The 19,928-nt window shown below is 44.5% G+C and overlaps 1 protein-coding gene across 1 annotated transcript in view; it reads right to left on the reverse strand.

Annotated features, from left to right (window-relative positions):
* Window positions 1-19,681, reverse strand: part of LOC111981112 (inactive tyrosine-protein kinase PRAG1) — a 43,384-nt gene extending 23,703 nt beyond the window's left edge. Inside the window, exons 1-3 of the mRNA XM_024012261.1 lie at window positions 19,437-19,681; window positions 15,214-15,567; window positions 13,247-15,036 (exon numbers count right to left, since the gene is read on the reverse strand). Coding sequence (XP_023868029.1) covers window positions 13,247-15,036; window positions 15,214-15,468 — 2,045 coding nt within the window. The 5' untranslated portion in view covers window positions 15,469-15,567; window positions 19,437-19,681. The remainder of the gene's footprint in view (window positions 1-13,246; window positions 15,037-15,213; window positions 15,568-19,436) is intronic.
* Between the last annotated feature and the right edge of the window lie 247 nt (window positions 19,682-19,928).

The following is a 19,928-nucleotide window of genomic DNA, read 5'->3' on the forward strand; positions in this document are numbered from 1 at the left end:
GACTAAGGATATACTGGGACTAAACACCTCCCTCTGTGCAAACTGGTCCTGGACTTCCTGACGGGCCGCCCCCAGGTGGTGAGGGTAGGGTAGCAAACAATCTGCCACCGCTGATCTCACGACTGGAGCTCCCCAGGGGTGCATTCTCAGTCCCTTCCTGTACTCCCTGGTTCACCCACGACTGCATGGCCAGGCACTGCCTCCCATCAGTAAGTTTGCAGACACACACACCAGTGGTAGGCCTGATCACCGACAACGACGAGGAGCCTATAGGGAGGAGGTCAGAGACCTGGCCGGGTGGTGCCAGAATAACAACCTATCCCTCAACGTAACCAAGACTAAGGAGATGATTGTGGACGACTGGAAAAGGAGGACCGAGCACGCCCCCATTCTCATCGACAGGGCTGTAGTGGAGCAGGTTGAGAGCTTCAAGTTCCTTGGTGTCCACATCAACAAACTAGAATGGTCCAAACACACCAAGACAGTCGTGAAGAGGGCACAACAAAGCCTATTCCCCCTCAGGAAACTAAAAAGATTTGGCATGGGTCCTGAGATCCTCAAAAGGTTCTACAGCTGCAACCGAGAGCATCCTGACTGGTTGCATCACTGCCTGGTATGGCAATTGCTCGGCCTCCGACCGCAAGGCACTACAGAGGGTAGTGTGTACGACCCAGTACATCACTGGGGCTAAGCTGCCTGCCATCCAGGACCTCTACACCAGGCGGTGTCAGAGGAAGACCCTAAAAATTGTCAAAGACCCCAGCCACCCCCAGTCATAGACTGTTCTCTCTACTACCGCATGGCAAACGGTACCAGAGGGCCAAGTCTAGGACAAAAAGGCTTCTCAACAGTTTTTACCCCCAAGCCATAAGATCAAATGGCTACCCGGACTATTTGCATTGTGGGCCCCCACCCAACCCCTCTTTTTACACTGCTGCTACTCTCTGTTTATCATATATGCATAGTCACTTTAACTAAACCTGCATGTACATACTACCTCAATTGGGCCYACCAACCAGGTCTCCCGCACATTGGCTAACCGGGCTATCTGCATTGTGTCCCACCCACCACCTGCCAACCCCTCTTTTACGCTACTGCTACTCTCTGTTCATCATATATGCATAGTCACTTTAACTAAACCTGCATGTACATACTACCTCAAATCAGCCAGACTAACCGGTGTCTGTATGTAGCCTCGCTACTGTATATAGCCTGTCTTTTTACTGTTGTTTTATTTCTTTACTTACCTAATTGTTCACCTAATACTTTTTTGCACTATTGGTTAGAGCCTGTAAGTAAGCATTTCACTGTAAGGTCTACACCTGTTGTATTCGACGCACATGACAAATAAACTTTGATTTGATTCTAGTGTTCCGTTTGCACCATGGGCGTAGACAGAATGTTTGTTTTTGTATAGGCCTAGAAGAATTTGGATCGGCATTTTTCCTACTTGTTTATTACATTTATTTTGCGATGTGCACCGTATATTATTTAGTAATACAATCATTTTATACTAGTGCATAGTACTTGGAGCAACCTCGTTACATATACAAATAATGACTTATCCCAGCATATTAAAATAAGACAGTAACTTTAGACCAGTTGCCAACAACATAAAACTCATCTTCAGGCGCATTTTAATCTTGATGGGCAAACTTTGCTAGCTTTGATTGYCAGGCTGGTTCATCAACGGCAGACAAATCTGTCGGTGGACCCACTGCAGGTTCAGCCCCYCCCGCAGCATCAAGAACGAGAGGAGACGGTGGGGTAGGCAAGCATGCCTGGCTCAACGTGGCATTGGCTGTTGTGATGGCGATTGCGGTTGTTTCTATCCTGGCGCGCGCCACCTGTTAAATGTCTCATTCTGGAAGCTATTGGTAGATTGATACAAATTATTTGCCATTGCTAGAACTACTAAATTACCTTAGCTGGTGAGTCAATTCCAGTAAGCTAGCGTGGTAGAGTTTGCTAGCTTATGCGCTACAAAGTTTATCCACGTGACGTTGCCAGGTTGTGCAGGTAAACCACCGAATTAATAAAAAATAACAAAAAATAAAAAGTAACCAAGTCGGAATCCAACTTGATTGTCGCGGACTATTTCTTGTTACATTATATTAAAACTACCCATAGAAATAAATCTCACATGCATTTATTTTAAAAATGTAATAAAATAAATACAAAAATAAAATGTATATGAATAATAGGCCTGAATCAAAACTGGGTAGGCCACGGAGTTTCTCCATTCTTCTCTGCAGATCTCCTCTCAAGCCTCTGTCAGGTTGGATGGGGAGCGTCGCTGCCCAGCTATTTTCAGGACCCTCCAGGACGTTTGATCCGATGTTCAAGTCCGGGCTCTGGCTGGGCCTTCAAGGACTGAACTTGCCAGCCTCCGCTTTCTTGGCTGTGTGCCTAGGGTCGTTTCCTGTTGGAAGGTGAACCTTCGCCCAGTCTGAGATCCTGAGTGCTTTGGAAGCAGGTTTCACAAAGACTCTGTACTTTGCTCCGTTCATCTTTCCTCCAATTCTGACTAGCTCTCCCAGTCCCTGCCACTGAAAAACATCCCACACAGCATGATGCTGCCACCACCATGCTTCATCGTAGGAGTGTGCCAGGTTTCCTCCAGACGTGAGGCTTGGCATTCACGCCAAAGAGTTCAATTTTGGTTTCATCAGACCAGAGAATCTGTTTTTCTCATGGTCTGAGAGTCTTTAGGTGCCTTTTGGCAAACTCCAAGCGGGCTGTCATGTGCCTTTTACTGAGGGGCTTCTGTCTGGTCACTCTACCATAAAGGCCGGCTTGGTAGTGTGCTGCAGAGATGGTTGTCCTTCTGGAAGGTTCTCCCATCTCCACAAAGGAACTCTAGAGCGTTGGCAGAGTGACCATCGGGTTCTTGGTCACCTCCCTGACCAAGGCCCTTCTCCCCAGATTGCTCAGTTTGGCCAGGTGGCCAGCTCTAGGAAGAGTCTTGGTGGTTCCAAACTTCTTCCATTTAAGAATGGAAGAACTGTGTTCTTGGGACCTTCAATGCTGCAAAAATGTTTTGGTAGCCTTCCCCAGATCTGTGCCTCGACACAATCCTGTCTAGGCGCGCTACGGACAATTCCTTCAACCTCATGGCTTGGTTTTTGCTCTGACATGCACTGTCAACTGTGGGACCGTATATTGACAGGTGTGTGCGCCTTTCTAAATCATGTCCAATAAATTTAATTTACCACAGGTGGACTCCAATCAAGTTGTAGAAACATCAAGGATGATCAATGGAAACAGGAAGCACCTGAGCTCAATTTTGAGTCTCATAGCAAAGGATTATGTAAATAAGGTATTATTTTTTAAAGCCTGTTTTAGCTTTGTCMTTATGGGGTATTGTGTGTAGATTGATGAGGATTTTTTTTATTCAATCCATTTTAGAATAAGGCTATAACGTAACAAAATGTGGAAAAAGTCAAGGGTTCMGAATAGTTTCCAAAGGCACATTTAAAAAAAAAAAAAAATTCTGTACAGGCTTCCTTCTTTTCACTTTGTCATTTATGTTAGTGTTGTGGAGTAACTAAACTGAGGATGAATCAACAACATTTTTCTCCTATCACAACCATTGAACTCCAACTGTTTTAAAGTCACCAGTGAAATCCCTGCATGGTTTCCTTCCTCTCCAGCTGAGTTAGGAAGGACGTCTGTATCTTTGTAGTGACTCGGTGTATTGATACACCATCCAAAGTGTAATTAATAACTTTACCATGCTCAAAGGGATATTTAACATCTATGTTTTATTCTATTTTACCTKTCTACCAATCGGTGCCCTTCTTTGCGAGGCATTGGAAAACCTCCCTGGTCTTTGTGGTTGAATCAATGTTTGAAATTCACTGCTCGACTGAGGGACCAATTGTATGTGTGGGGGTACAGAGAGGAGGTAGTCATTCAAAAATCATGTTAAACACTATTATTGCACACAGAGTGAGTCCATGGAACTTATGTGACTTGTTACATTATTCAAAAGGTTGCTTGTTCGAAGCCCAGAGCCGGCAAGGTGGAAAGATCTGCAGTTCTGCCCTTTAGCTCCCCGCACCTCTCTGATTCAGAGGTTGTTAAATGTGGAAGATGCATTCAGTTGTGCAACTTCCCTTTCCCCCAGAGTCCATGCAACTCATTATGGCAAATTTGACCATAACAAAGGGGTTGAATACTTACTGACTCAAGATATTTCAGCTTTTAATTTAATAAAATTGTAAACATTTCTAAAATCTTAATTCCACTTTGATATTATGGGGTATTGTGTGAAGGTCAGTGACACAAAATCTCAACTTAATCTATTTAAAATTTAGCCTGTAACAACATTTTTGGAAAAAAAGTCAAGTGGTGTGAATACTTTCTGAAGGCACTGTAAATATTAATARCCATAGGAGATCTGTGCTGCTATAAACAGCAATAGAGAAGCCAACTCCTATAATGATACAGAACATTSTACATTCTAGCTAGGGTTCCTGAATTCATGAATGTCTCAGAAAATCCAAAACAGATCTAGAACTGACTGTTGTTAATCAATACAGGGAAAGCAGAGTGAATGTTATGAAGTAGTAGTAGCAGCATAATCAGCATCATCTTCCTCCTCCAATATGCTACCCTTCCACCATGACTGACCTAAAAATAGCCTTCCTGTAGCCTCCTCCCAGCAGCACTTCAGCATCAACTAGCTAGGCTGTTAACTAAACATGGTGTTAGGCTAGAACAGTGGTTCCCAAACTTTTTATAGTCCCGTACCCCTTACAACATTTAACCTCCAGCTACATACCCCCTCTAACACACGGGTCAGRYCACTCTCAAATGTTGTTTTTTGACGTCATTGTAAGCCCGCCCCGTGTGAGAAACTCATCATCATGCAAGTGGTCAGACAAGTGAAAATGATGGTCAGTAAAGAAAACTTTAAGCTCGTCTCTCATTTCAAAGAAATTGTGTCAATACTTTGCCCCTTGATAACCAGCGCACTTCTGTATGTTCTAAAAGCATTACATGGTCGCTGCCCATAGCATTGCATAATGCAGAAAATACACGAGAGTTCAGGGGCCTTGCTTTAACAAAGGTAACCATTTTTACTTTAGTGTTCAAAACGTCTTTCAAGCTGTCAGGCATTCCCTTGGCAGCAAGAGCCTCTCGGTGGATGCTGCAGTGTACCCAAGTGGCGTCGGGAGCAACTGCTTGCACGCACGTTACCACTCCACTATGTCTCCCTGTCATGGCTTTTGCGCCATCAGTACAGATACCAACATGAGCAGCAGCTACGTTTGGCTACATACGGACCGTTAGTGGAATTCCCAGAAGAGNCTGTCATGGCTTTTGCGCCATCAGTACAGATACCAACATGAGCAGCAGCTACGTTTGGCTACATACGGACCGTTAGTGGAATTCCCAGAAGAGAGTAATGGTTAATGTGATTGGATGTTAATTATTTGACTAGGCTACCTGTATTTGACATTGTGTTGTTATTTCACTGAACACTAGATGGTTTCATTTTATTTTTGGCAGTGAAACGAGGCTACTCAGGCGAGAAAATATAAAAATGGACTGTTTGAAAATGTGAAAAAAATGTATGTGAATCACATTTTTATTTGGCGTACCCCCGACGGCATTGCGCGTACGTACCCCAGTTTGGGAATACCTGGGCTAGAGGATAGAAATACAACGTTAACACAGCCTAATGAGCACTACCTGCTGTGGAGAGTACTGAACGGCACAGTACCGAGTGACACAGTAAATCTTAAATCAAAGTTTGTCCCGTGCGTCGACTTCAACAGGTGAAATACAGTGAAATGCTTACTTACAGGCCCTAATCAAGAGTGCAATTTTTAAGTAAAAAATACGTATTATGTGAACAATAGATAAGTAAAGAAAAAGAAACAGTAAAGACAGTGAAAATAACAGTAGCGAGGCTATATACAGTAGCGAGGCTATATACAGTAGCGAGGCCATATACAGTAGCGAGGCTATATACAGGCACCGGTTAGTCGGGCTAATTGAGTACTGAACTGCACAGCACTGCTCGCACACCTTCGCTCTACTCAGTCTGTGAAGTGGAAGTGTTACAGATACCGAGATAGAAATGTAATGGTCATTTCGGATTGAGCCGAGATATACAGTCTCAGCTAAAGCGGGAACATTCCATCACGCTGTAAAGATGAACTTCCTACATATAGAAGAATCACTATCAATTTCATATGATCTCCGTGGGCCTAGTGAAGAATTGTCATATCACTTTTATCATGTATTACGTTTTAATGAGGCATCAACACAACCAGTCGTGATGTTTTCATCTGATTGTCAAACAATCATTTCAAAAAAGGGCGCTCCTGTAGGTTACCCGCACACGTTTGTCCACTCATAAAATAATTCCAGCATCAAAACAGTGCACTGTGCATCCGCAGTTTGATGAATAGAAAGAGACATCTGTTACAAAACACCTAAATGTGTATTATGTCATTCATACACAATTGATGCGTCCACTGCTGTCCCCACGCGTCTTGGCCACTCATCTCCGCCTTGGCAAAGTGTTCTCGTCAAACCACAATGCAATTTGGAGCATGTACCACCCTGGCCTCAAGTCAATTCACACATTTTTCATGCAGCAATGTTAAATAATAGTGTAATATAGTTATTGGCATNATGCAATTTGGAGCATGTACCACCCTGGCCTCAAGTCAATTCACACATTTTTCATGCAGCAATGTTAAATAATAGTGTAATATAGTTATTGGCATTTTGTATTAGTAATTGTGATAGGCTCACGTTTTACRGGTACGGCGTACCCCCACTATTTATTTTGCCGGGAAGCCGTACCGGACTGGCTTACTTTCACCCGTTCAAATGCGGATTCTCTTGCTGTTGCATCCTGGGTAGTTATTATACTATGGTAGAAGAATAGTGACCATTGTTTCATCAACGGGCGGGTCACATGGACAACGGGCGGGTCACATGGACAATGTCCTTGCTGCCAAGGATATTAAAGTACAGCCACAGGGCTCTCCTTCCTTCCCTCCTCACGATATCTGAGTCCTCAAGGACTAGTCATGCTACCCGGATGGATGTATCCCATTGAACATTCAGATACACCCCCTACATCCTTCACCAGACCATCTTTCACCCCATCACCTCCAGCTCATCAGATGACACCCTATTCCCTAACCCTTGGCTCTGGTCAAAAGTAGTGCACTATAAATGGAATAGGGTGCCATAGGGCTCTGGTCAAAAGTAGTGCACTATAAATGGAATAGGGTGCCATAGGGCTCTGGTCAAAAGTAGTGCACTATAAAGGGAATAGGGTGCCATTTGGGAAGGAACCTGTAAGCTCCACATCCACAAGCCATGGGAGGAATACACCTGGGAGGGAGGGGTGATGGCAGCTTATGTAAATCAGACAGGAGATGCCTGTATCTATCTGGGCAGCTGGCAGAAGGACATGGTTTCACACACAGTGCTGGGGGGCCAGGAGTCAGAGAGGAGAGAGGCTGACTGACCTATGAGGAACTTCAACACTTTTCTGATATATTGCAGTCACTTCAAACCAATACTTCCTTCAACTTGAAATACTGTCAAAAGTACTGTCATAGCATTAAAAAAAAGTAAACATTGGCCGTTGATTACATCACTCTTTTACATGGTGAGGACGCAGATGATTATAATTTTTTTATATCAAAATGGGGTCGCAGAGCAAAACAGTTTGGGAACACCTATTGTAGACAGTCAGCACAGTAAGCTTCTGTAGTTTACAACCACTTTATGCAACACAGTACCTGCTCCTTGGCATTAAATCACTGTCTACTCTAGAGCAGGTCAAAAGCAGTAGACAGATGGTTAGGCTAAAAGGTGTCAATCAGCTCATATCGGAAACCATTATTAGTTTGTTCAAACGCTCTGTAACAGGATTCAGCTAAAAACCTCACACTGAAGTATCAGCTAAGGTCCAGGCATGACGGACATCSGACATGATCCCAGATCTGACGGTCGCTTTCAGCCCATGAAGTAACACAACTCTCTCTCAACAAGAGACGGGTATATTTAAAGTGTCTCTCCACAGGAAAAGCATTGTCACCTCCTTGCCAGGGACAGTTTGATAGTTGCCCCGGGCAACAATCTGCTCTTCCACTACCAACTGAAAACACCCTCSTCCCATAATATTGGTGCTGAGCGAATAGTGCTTTTTGAAGTCGGTTCGAATTTGGTTCGATTATTACAAAAATAATGGTTTTCCATTTTGATTAGTTAAAAAAAAAATGCACTATGCATTGTGGGTTGAATGCTGTAAAACAGAATAAAACAATGAATAAAAGTAGTGACTGCCCATTACTGCTTATCACTAACCATAATTTATTCACATTACTTTAATAAAATATATTTCAGTTGTGTATATTACATTTGTTTTATTTGATGAATCTATTATTTAATTCCAAGTCATCATCTCATCCCTATAGAGCTGCTGTCTGACAAAATCACTATTTAGTAGTTCATCAAAGTAAATAAGGCTGAACACCAACTATCAATCACTTAGATCATGTATTTTCAGGTAGCGATACCTCACGAAGCAACTGCTCTCTCAATTGCGCAGCATGCGTAAAAGAAACAGACKGYACAAGTAGGCGCGTAATGGATTATGGTCATTGTAGTTAGTTTAGCACAGAAAACGTAATGGATTATGGTCATTGTAGTTAGTTTAGCACAGAAAACGTAATGGATTATGGTCATTGTAGTTAGTTTAGCACAGAAAACGTGGTAATTATGTAAAATATTGGCCTACATCCCACAGTTCAGGATTGATACAATTCATCTCTAGAAAAACAGAATGAAATGGAATTCAAATAATTGAACAAACATGGTTCAATTATTGAACCAACATGGTCCAACAAAAAATAGCCAACATTTCCGTTAAACGCTCAGCACTACATAATAAACACACATACTATTTGGGGTAAGACTGTAGGCCACCCAAACGGTTTGGACAAACTGTCACTAAGGATAAAAGGACTGGTTGAAAAGTATCACCTAACACGAGGATCTCACTGCGACCATGTTTGTTTGGTTCCTCACAGTGATCAAAAGAACTGTGATGCACCCATGAGAAGGACAGATTTCTCAACCATCTGTTTCTTTAAATGATTCATCACACAAAACGCTGCCTCGTCTGTGTTGTTGGTTTGCCCAGTTTTCCTCCTTCCCATCCCTGTGGAAATGCCACCGTATCACTAGTTGAGTCTTTTCCCTATATAGAGCAATACATTTGACCAGAGCACTATGGGGCACTGGTCAAAAGTAGTACAGTATATAGGGGGGGGGGGGAAGTGCCATTTGGGACACACTACACTGTATGTTTGTCTTCTACTTCCCTGTGTTACACTGTTCTCAAAGGCTTTTCTAAGACACCGTCTCGTTGTGATTTAGGTCTGTTCAAGATGTTTCCTGAATGTATTATGTGAACTGTGAGGTTGAATCTGATGCCATGTTAAAAGGACACTTCACTGTAGTCTACGTGAGGGCTGAAACAGCTCCAGGGCGTTTGTTTAAAGACAATAAGCTTTCTGGCTTGGCACAGGCAGGTCAGACCAAGACTACAGTATTACCCTCAACAGTTAAGCCCTGGGATAACAAATAAGATCAGAATACCCAAAAGCAGGACATCGCTAGGGCACGTTCCCACATGAGTCTCTAGAAAATGTATTTTTACAAGCGCAGCAGCATGCTAGCAATGTCATAATATAAAATGAGAGAGATGCATCGGCTTACTAGTATTACAACCGAAATAAAGGTCTGGGAAACGCCATCAGAAACAGCGGTGATAGTGTTCCCTACAGCCAGCCAAGCGCCATCAGAAACAGCGGTGATAGTGTTCCCTACAGCCAGTCAAGCGCCATCAGAAACAGCGGTGATAGTGTTCCCTACAGCCAGCCAAACGCCATCAGAAACAGCGGTGATAGTGTTCCCTACAGCCAGCACCAGCGCCATTCAGGAAACAGCGGTGATAGTGTTCCTACAGCCCGCCAAACCCATCAGAACAGCAGTGATTAGTGTTCCTACAGCCAGCCAAGCTATCAGAACAACGGGTGACAGGTTCCTAACAGCCAGCAAACGCCATCAGAAACAGCGGTGATAGTGTTCCCTACAGCCAGCAAACGGCCATCAGAAACAGCGGTGATAGTGTTTCCTTACAGCCCGCCAAACGCCATCAGAAACAGCGTGATAGTGTTCCCTACAGCCAGCCAAACGCCATCAGAAACAGCGGTGATAGTGTTCCCTACAGCCAGCCAACGCCATCAGAAACAGCGGTGATGTGTTCCTTACCAGCCAGCAAAGCCATCAGAAACAGCGGTGATAGTGTTCCCTACAGCCAGCCAAACGCCATCAGAAACAGCGGTGATAGTGTTCCTTACAGCCGCCAAACGCCATCAGAAACAGCGGTGATATGTTTCCCTACAGCCAGCCAAACGCCATCAGAAACAGCGGTGATAGTGTTCCTACAGCCAGCCAAACGCCATCAGAAACAGCGGTGATAGTGTTCCCTACAGCCAGCCAAACGCCATCAGAAAACAGCGGTGATAGTGTTCCTTACAGCCAGCCCAAACGCCATCAGAAACAGCGGTGATAGTGTTTCCTTCAGGGCCAAACCCAAGCGATTCAAAAAGCAGTGGGTGATAGTGTTCCTACAGCCAGCCAATCGCCATCAGAAACAGCGGTGATAGTTTTCCTTACAGCCAGCCAAACGCCATCAGAAACAGCGGTGATAGTGTTCCCTTACAAGCCAGCCAAACGCCATCAGAAAACAGCGGTGATAGTGTTTCCCTACAGCCAGCCAAGAGCGCCATCAGAAACAGCGGTGATAGTGTTCCCACAGCCAGCCAAACGCCATCAGAAACAGCGGTGATAGTGTTCCTTACAGCAGCCAAACGGCCATCAGAAACAGCGGTGATAGTGTTCCTTACAGCCAGCCAAACGCCATCAGAAACAGCGGTGATAGTGTTCCTTACAGCCAGCCAAAACAGGAGCTGTCGCCAAGACCAATTAGTTTAGTTTCTAATGTCAAAGAATTAAGAGGAAAAGTTTTTTTATTGGGATCATCTTGATGCCTGAAATGATCTTACTCCCCAAGGACTTGTATAGTATTAGGCTAAGTTAGACACATTGTAACACACATAAGAATACCACCACTACAGCTCCCTGCAGGTTAAAACAAAGACATTAGATGTTGTTGAGATAGTAATCTACACAGTGAACCAGCACAGCCTTGTTGATTAAACGCCTGAATCTCTGAAAGGACTTGGGGAATACACAGTTGTATTCTAAACCCTACAACATACCCGATAAAGCAAGGCTTATTTTAAAAAGTGCCCATTTGAAGTCAACATGCTGGCGAACTATTTGTCTCCTTCTGGTTTAGGTCTATGAGTCAGAAAGCTTAACGTGTAGTAGTGATCTGAAGCCCTGTGGTCTAAACAGTACAGGAGGAAATGTCACTAGGTTATTCTATACAGTCTCTGCATAGATAGGCCACAACTTTCTCAGTGTCAAAAATATTATAAAGTGAATTACAATCTAAGATACATTAACATCTTAGTTAAATGTAGATCATTGACAAGGTTATCTTTGTGTGTGTGCCTGTCAGTGTCAATGGGACAAAGGCACAAGGACTCTTTTACCAGTCCCATCTATTGTGTGGTGGCCAAAATAAAATTACAATGTGACAGGGAATATTTTTACAGCCCATGTCGTTCTTGAAATGACAGTGAAAAGTTAAGACTACTACAAATGGAACAAGGAATGCATTGAGACTGGTTCCGGAACAGTCGGAATGATCCTTAGGGTTCTAGACTGAGAATGGAGGCTGATACCGGCTGAATAATCTCACTATGAAAGGAGAGATCACAGTAGGCAGTCAGCCCTCAAGTTGCATCCCTGCAAAAACAAGGGAGCATCGTTTAATCATCACACACAGAGAGAGAGATACAGAGTGTTAGCGAGGCGCGAGCGGGCGAAGTGTTAGCGAGGCGCGAGCGGGCGAAGTGTTAGCGAGGCGCGAGCGGGCGAAGTGTTAGCGAGGCGCGAGCGGGCGAAGTGTTAGCGAGGCGCGAGCGGGCGAAGTGTTAGCAAGCGGGAGGTTTTTTTGTTCTCACTTTTGTTTATTTCATTTGGCACATGTTTCCCATGTCAATAAAGGCCCCTTTGAATTGAATTGACAGAAAGAGATAGACAGTCAAGACAGACAGAACAAAGGCATCAACCATGTGGCTGCAAAGCTGAAAATATTCATCAAAACACAGTTAAGATTCCCCAAATAGTCAGTGAATACTTAATAAAAATGTCCACACTACATTAACCTAGTGTTAATACCTTATTTTGTTACTTAACTTATACAGCCTCGCATGACTGTATCCACCTGTGGAATAGTAGCTGTAGTGAGTGACTGGGACCTGGTGGCAGGTTAAGGCCAGTAACCAAAAGGTTGCTGGTTCAAATCCCCGAGCTGACTAGGTGACATATCTGCCGATGTGCCCTTGAGCAAGGCACGTACATTAAGCCTAATTAGTCCTCTAAGTCACTCTGGATAAGAGTGTCTGCTAAACGACTAAAATGTAAATCACATCTAAAGGATGAAATACCCTTTGAAGTTGAACAGAAATACATTTCCCCCATTAGAAAATGAGAATCCAATTCATGATGGATGAAGTTCATTACTGTCGTGCTATAAAGAATTACACTATTGCTGGCAAGCAGCACCATGCAGTACACTGGGTAAGTGAGGAGTCTAAAAACCAATAATGAACATTACAGATTGAAGTTGTTTCTGTCATGATATATTACGTTCACTTAAAATATTGTCTCATCAATATGGAGTAGCCATCCATTTCCAACTGAAATCACTGAACTTAATGACAACTCAATGACAATACTGTATATTAAATGGGTAAACTATAAAGACAAGCAAACCTACTTTGTCAAGAATGAGTGATCTTCCAAAAGCCCATTCATTTTCAATTTGTCATCCATGGCCTTTCTGTTTCTCAACATCATTCATGCTACACTCTCAGGAATCACCCAAAGCTCAGTGTGAATAAAATACAGGTACCGTATATCACAAAAGAGTGACTAAACTACAAAGAATCACAAAACTAATTCACTACAGTAGATTGACTGATGTTCATTCTACACTGTCAGGAATGCCATCCATAGCCCGTAGCTCAGTCAGTGTTTAACACCAAAATGCCCAGGTTCTTACCTGTGGTGTTTCTTAGGGGGAGGGGGTGGTGGAGTGGGGTCATGGCTTGAACTCTTCCCCTCTGCTGAGAGCTGCTCCACGCTGGAGAGAGATGACGGATGCGACTTGGCCAACATGCTCCCGCTATGTTTGCCCTCCTCCGCGCTGCTGCAGCCTGCCTGCTTCTGACTGGCACTATTGTTGGCCGTGGTGCCTGGCAGGGTCTGGGTGCTGCCCTGCTGGCCCTCGCTGCCCTGTGTCACCCCCGTGGGTCTCCAGTCACTGGCGTCTCTCCAGACAGCCGCCCTATTGATGAGCCCCGTCACCCTGCTCTGAGAGGCACTCTCCTGAGCATGGCCCTCCTCTGTCTCCTCCTCCTCCTCGATCCGGCCCTCCCAGTTCCAGGGAGTGGTATGGAGCTTATGCCTCCGGACCTCAGATGAGGCTGAGCTGTGGGGCTCCATCTGGGACTTCACCTGCACCTGGATGTCCCTGGAAGACGGTGATAAAACCAGAGTCTGTATGCTGAGCTCAGGCACCGGGGAGATGCTGGAGGCCCCCAGGAGCGGTTTGGGCGATCGGTTGTTCCTCTTGGGCGGTATAGGGGGGCTGTTCTGGGGTTTGGGCTGGAGGGAAGCAGGGAAACCTGGGGATGATGTCTCTTTTACAGAGGAGCTGGAGGGCCACTTGAAAGCTGGGCTTCCGGGGTTGCTGAGGGCCGTGGGGCTGAAGTCAGGCCACTGGGTGCTGACGGCCGAGTCCGGGCTGCTCAGATAGAATGTCCGGTTGTTCTCCTCAGTATGAGCAGCCCGGACGGTTATCTTGGCCCTCTGGTTCTGACCCTCTTCTGTGAGCTCCACCTCCAGCTCGGAGTGCTGTTTTTGGGCCTGGACCTTCCCGTTCCCTCCTCCAGCGCTCTGAGGCCTCCTCTTCCTCTTGGTGCTCTCAGCATAGATGGGTTCTGACGACAGCGTCTGTCCGTCTGAGGGAGAGCTGGCTGACGAGGCTGAGAGGCTCTGAGGAGTGGGACTATCTGGCCCAGCCAGTCCGAAGCCATCRGGCCCTGTGAGAGAGTCTGTGCTGCTGCGATAGGAGCAAGAGTCTGACAGAGACAGAGTACCAGGCTCGGAGAGGAAGGAGTCGGTTCGGCCTCCTCCACAGGACAGGAGGTTGTGCCCTAGAGGCCCCGGAGATGCCCCTGAGCCCAGGGTGGTTAAGGATGGGACGGAAGAAGTACTGGACTGGTTGGTGTTCCCAGACGTAAGGCCCCCATTACTAGGGGCGGTTGTGGTGGTGATAAGACCGTTACCGGTGCCGTTACCAGCCGTCGTTGTTACCGTGGCAATGATGTTGATAGCAATACCCAGAGGTGCTTTCACTTCCTGGATGGCCTGGACTGTGGGAAACCCTCTAGTGGTGGTCACCATGTGGACGCCGTGCCCGTTGCAAGTACTCTTGGTTGTTTTGGTAGTCTTGGTGATCTGTTGCCTGTAGGACGAGTCACTGTTGCTATTCCCTTTCTCCTTCAGACTGTGAGGCCCTCGGCTGTGTCCGTCCTCCTGGGTCACTAAGACACTGCTGATGATCGTACTAGAGTCCTTCTGGAGGGCTGACGGGGACAGAGAAGACCGGGGGCTGATAGGACCGGGGGAGAAACGGCTGCAGGGGTAGTCTATCTTCTCAGGGGTTGTAGTACTCTGTAGTACGGCCTCTCTCAGGGCCTTGTTACAACCTTTACTGTCTATGTAGATAGGGGACAGGCCCAAGATCTTCTTAAGGCCCAGTCGGTCCACTGGACTCTTCAGATTGTCCTGAGGGGAAACATATTGAGGGGAAATACAATTCATGGTTATAGAAAGCATACAGACATTATTGAATCACTTCACATTAAGTGACTCTAAAACCTATGGGTTTCATTCTAGATGTATCTAGTTAAATGCAAAGGCATACAGTGTCATACATTTGTATTTGAGCTAGTGAGATCTAACCTGTTCTATGTTCATGTTGAGGTCTGCCAGCATCTCGCTGGAGTCAGGGAGCATCATGGTGGGGCGAACGGCGATGGTGGGTTTGGAGTAAAGCACGGTCACTCCCTCCTCCTCCTCTCCCCCCAAACTGGTCCTCAGGGCACCACAGGGCACTATGCTGCCCCCGCTGGCACGGTGGGCGCTACGCGGATGGAAGCAGTTCTTACACGAGCCGGGTTTCCACACGTGTTCTGAAAACTCACCGCAGGCCGACATGTTTGTCCGAAATGTATAGTTGATGTCAATGTAGGTGGGAGATGGGATGATCCGACATGGTTCGTAGTTGTACACAGAAGCCTGGTGTCACATGAAACCCTGCAGAGAGAAGAAATCAGAATAACAATGTGAATAGAAGTGTATTTACTGTGGAGATTCTCATTTTAAAAGCACCGTTTCTTATCTGAATTCCTTGAGTTAATCAATAACTATCATAACACAAAGGAATGCTATTGAGAGCACAGTGTTTGAGCTGAACATAACAGCAGTGGTTATGAACAAGACAAGTTAATTCCTCAATAGGTGGCCCAATGGAAGAATTTGGCCCGGAGGTGATTTTATTTACCCTGAGCAAAATAAATAAAAAATAATAKAATTATACCATTTTTATTATTGGACATAAAAGACAAAAAAAAAAAAATCACCAGGAAATCAGCTCAAAGTGATTTTAATTTAAGAAATCTGTTCCCAAGTTTTCCCACTTCCCCCCGACCTTCCGCTCAAGGAAGAATCGGCCTGGAGCTGGATGTAATTGGGGACTCAGTTTACAGTGTTTCTTATACCCATTTAATCTCCAACAGATTTGTCAACCTGGAATCCCAGATCCCCTACAGGTACACGCCGAGACAAGTCAGACAATCAGTCACCTTTCTAGACTTTAACCCTKAACATTACACCATTCAGTTCTCTCTGTTGAATTACGAAATACAACTTCATTCATATCAGCGCAATAAAAATATAACCTTTAAGGAAAAGGTATTTGAGAGTTGGTTGTGGTGTTGCATAATGATCAGTACTTGACACCCACTGATGAAAAGCACAAGGTGCAATACTCTGTTGCATCCTAACTGGCACCCTATTCCCTACATTGGTTAAAAGTACTGCACTAAAAAAGTATGGCAGGTAGCCTAGTGGTTAGAGCGTTGGACTAGTAACCGGAAGGTTGCAAGATCAAATCCCCGAGTTGACAAAGGTAAAAATCTATCGTTCTGCCCCTGAACAAGGCAGTTAACCCACTATTCCTAGGCCGTCATTGAAAATAAGAATTTGTTCTTAACTGACTTGCCTAGTAAAATGTAGGGATTAGCGTGCCATTTTGGGACACAGCCCTTTCCTCTGGTCTCCTCTGCCTAACAGAACGYGCATTATGTCTGGTTCAGGAAGCACCTGTCTGACTGCAGAGTAAACTAGAATAGAAAGACCACATTAAACACCTCAGGATAATGATGCGCGTTTCATTGATTCCACAATAATATTCTACAGATTCAATTTTCCCAGTGATTCTAACAAATTACTTATGGCCAAATCCATCAAGTGTCTGAATTTGTGTGGTCATMTGATGGCAGTAAGTTTAAACTATACCAGGCTTTAACCTCTGTAGTAAACTCAACACGCTRCTCCACTATCACTCCACTGCAGTGTTCTTTGTAACTTCAGATGCCTCTGAGCTCTGTCCTCGTTCCCAGGCTTCCTAAATTAGAGGGTCCTACTTTCTGTTGAGCCCACGTGACCCCCAGGAACATAAAGGCGTTTAGAATGCAGTCTTCTGTTGTAGAATGCCTCAAACATCCCAGAGGTCAGAATGCCTGGAATGTGGAGAGGCGCAAGTGTCAGACCACCACACTASCAGCTCTTAACACCTCTCCCTGTGCAATTCATGTTAAAGACTGGAGGCCYGTGAGAAAATCAACATGACTAGAGGGTTTGTCTGTCTTGTTTCTCCTAGATGTCGCTCTCTGTCTTCACACAGAGCTAAATACCCAGAGACAAGCCTTGGAAATAGCACACAGCAGTATACATATCCCCACCACCTAAAGTCATTAATAAAGCAATACAGGAGATGTAGCCTTATATAAAAGCCGGAGGAATAACACAGATTACTCATTCAATATCATTATATTATTATTATCATCATTATTATAATATTTAGGMACCAACTATAGACATGGGTTGTAGGAGGGGAGTTTCTTGACTTAGTGAGATGCATGTTTACACCTACAGCATAATCTGATATTCCTTTGTTGTTTCTCTGACACAATAACTATCTGGAAAGCACTGGAAACAGCACTGATTGTTGTGTCCACTGTAGCCTATATTAAAATGTATGACTGATAGATGTATGGCACATGGTCTACTTCTGAATGGTATAGTCAAATATGATCTTTTCCATTTTCTCATCAGCCTGGGTATCTACCTACAGTGCACTTGGAAAGTATTTAGACCCCTTACTGAATACTTATGTAAATGTGATATTTCTGTTTTTTTTTCTTTCTAAAAACCTGTTTTTGCTTTGTCATTATGGGGTATTGTGTGTAGATTGATGGGGGGGGGGGGGGATCTATTTCAGAATAAGGCTGTAACTGTGGAAAAGGTCAAGGGGTCTCAATACTTTCCCGAATGCACTGTAACACCCAAAACAAAAACAAGACTGGACATGTGGTGAGAAGGAGTTTCATTTGAGGCTGATGTCCATTTCTCCAGCTCCATCACCTCTAGAAATGAACACGACCAAATCCTCACACAGATTCTGAGTGTAGCCTATTCTTCCTCAGTAAAAAATGACGTTTTTATGTAGACCTAGTCCTGTACTCTGAGACTAACATCTATATACACGAGTACGGTCAGATGGTCAAGAGTCATGACACAAATTCAAGTCTGGGCTTTCTGTCATATAGCTGGTAAGAACTTCAGAAGTCAAAATGGGAAAACAATGAAAATAAAAGTGATCAGCAGTGCAAAGGTGACCTGCTGCATGGGTCTGGGTCAWCTTTGTCCTCAAACTTTGTGTCATTCCGCCTCTTGGGTACATAATAAAAACCATCTTTGTCTCTCTGTGAGTGCGAGTGTGTAATCAACTAGTGTTGCCTCTGCGCTGTAGCCTACCCCCTGCCGTCTCACTCTGGCATGCAATAACAGAACAGTGTCTGGAAGCCAAACTGCCTGACTCCTGTCGCCCTAACAACACAACACTACTGACCACACACAATGTATTATTTGCTCAGGGCTAGCCTGATGCAGTGGGGAATGCAACCTGTGTGACAATGTTTAGACTCAGAGGCAACATTTTGACAGTCATAGGCAGATAACGACAGAGGGGCGGGGCAGGGCTTTGTCAAAGAAAGAACAACTGAAAAAAAAAAAAACGGAATTATTGATAGACTTTTACACTTCCAAGTTCAAAGTAGCCATAAGATACTTAAGACAATATTGATATTATGTGACCAGTAATTCAAGCCTTAGCACGCACGCGCACATATGGGGGGGGAATCGATACTCCTTACATTCCTCGACTGTCTAATAAACGGTACAAAAACGATATATTACCAAATAGAGCCATACATTCTCAACTCGATCACGGACGATATACATCGAATTATCGTAAGGATCTACAAGGCATTGCCACGCAGTGTTTGTTTCACGCGATTAATTGATTCCTGTGCTGAAGCGCCTGGTTGAACATCGAGACAGAATTTCCCATTCAGTTGATCGAGCATTCGAACACATTGCTCCCATCTCTGGAATGTCTTCTCATTCGAACCGCAACTCCTGAAGGTATCATTCATTCCATTTCTGAAACAAGTGGGATGCCTATAGCCTCCTAGAGGACGTGCCTCGTTCCTGAGAATATCTATAGATATATGTTGACATTTTCAAGCTCCTTATCCTTGCTCAGACATGGTATCAAATAACATGTTTCACTTGTAGTATCTAAATGCGTTCTCCTGGACTATGGTGAGAGGCTAAGCATTATCACCTGTGACATATTCCTACCCAATAAGGGGGTTCTTAGCCTGGTTATAAGGATGCAAATACTAAATAGARGGACAACTATATGTTCAACAACCTATATACATTAAACAAACAACGTTACTGGCTTAAATGAACATAACTGTATATGCGAATCTATTGGTCGGAGAAAAGAAAAACGCGTGTCAGTTCTGTGGAAAGTGTCAAATGTTTTTGCRTACCTGAGGACTTCTCCCGTTCTTGACTTGCCTGGCAACCCCTTCCGCCTCCCCAAAAACTCTAAACAATGTAGGTCTCGAAAACAAAGTGGCACATTTTTATGTTATTCATCCTACATCCGACGCACTGATAGGTAGCTTGGGAAATGTGTCCCAGCAGGCAGCTTTGATCCGCGGCTCTTGAAACGCACCGCGAGGTGAACTGGTGGAGGAACGGGTGAATTGTGAGCATGAAGCGCTTCAGCGAGGGGCGGAGCTTCCTAGTCTAAACGAATAAACTATTCGTTGAGTTGCAGACTAGTCTGGCCGCATTCAAGTGGATGTAAAGTGGTTTCGGGTACTATTCAATTTAATTCAAAGGGTTTTTTATTGGCATTTGAGACATATGTTTACATTGCCAAAGCCAGTGAAATAAACAACAAACAAATGTGAGAAGAAACACAAAACAACATCAACAATTTTTTTTTTTTTAAATGTACAGTTCATATCGCAGTA

This window comes from Salvelinus sp. IW2-2015, linkage group LG20 (assembly GCF_002910315.2).
Source record: "Salvelinus sp. IW2-2015 linkage group LG20, ASM291031v2, whole genome shotgun sequence".
NCBI classification, from domain to species: Eukaryota; Metazoa; Chordata; class Actinopteri; order Salmoniformes; family Salmonidae; genus Salvelinus; species Salvelinus sp. IW2-2015.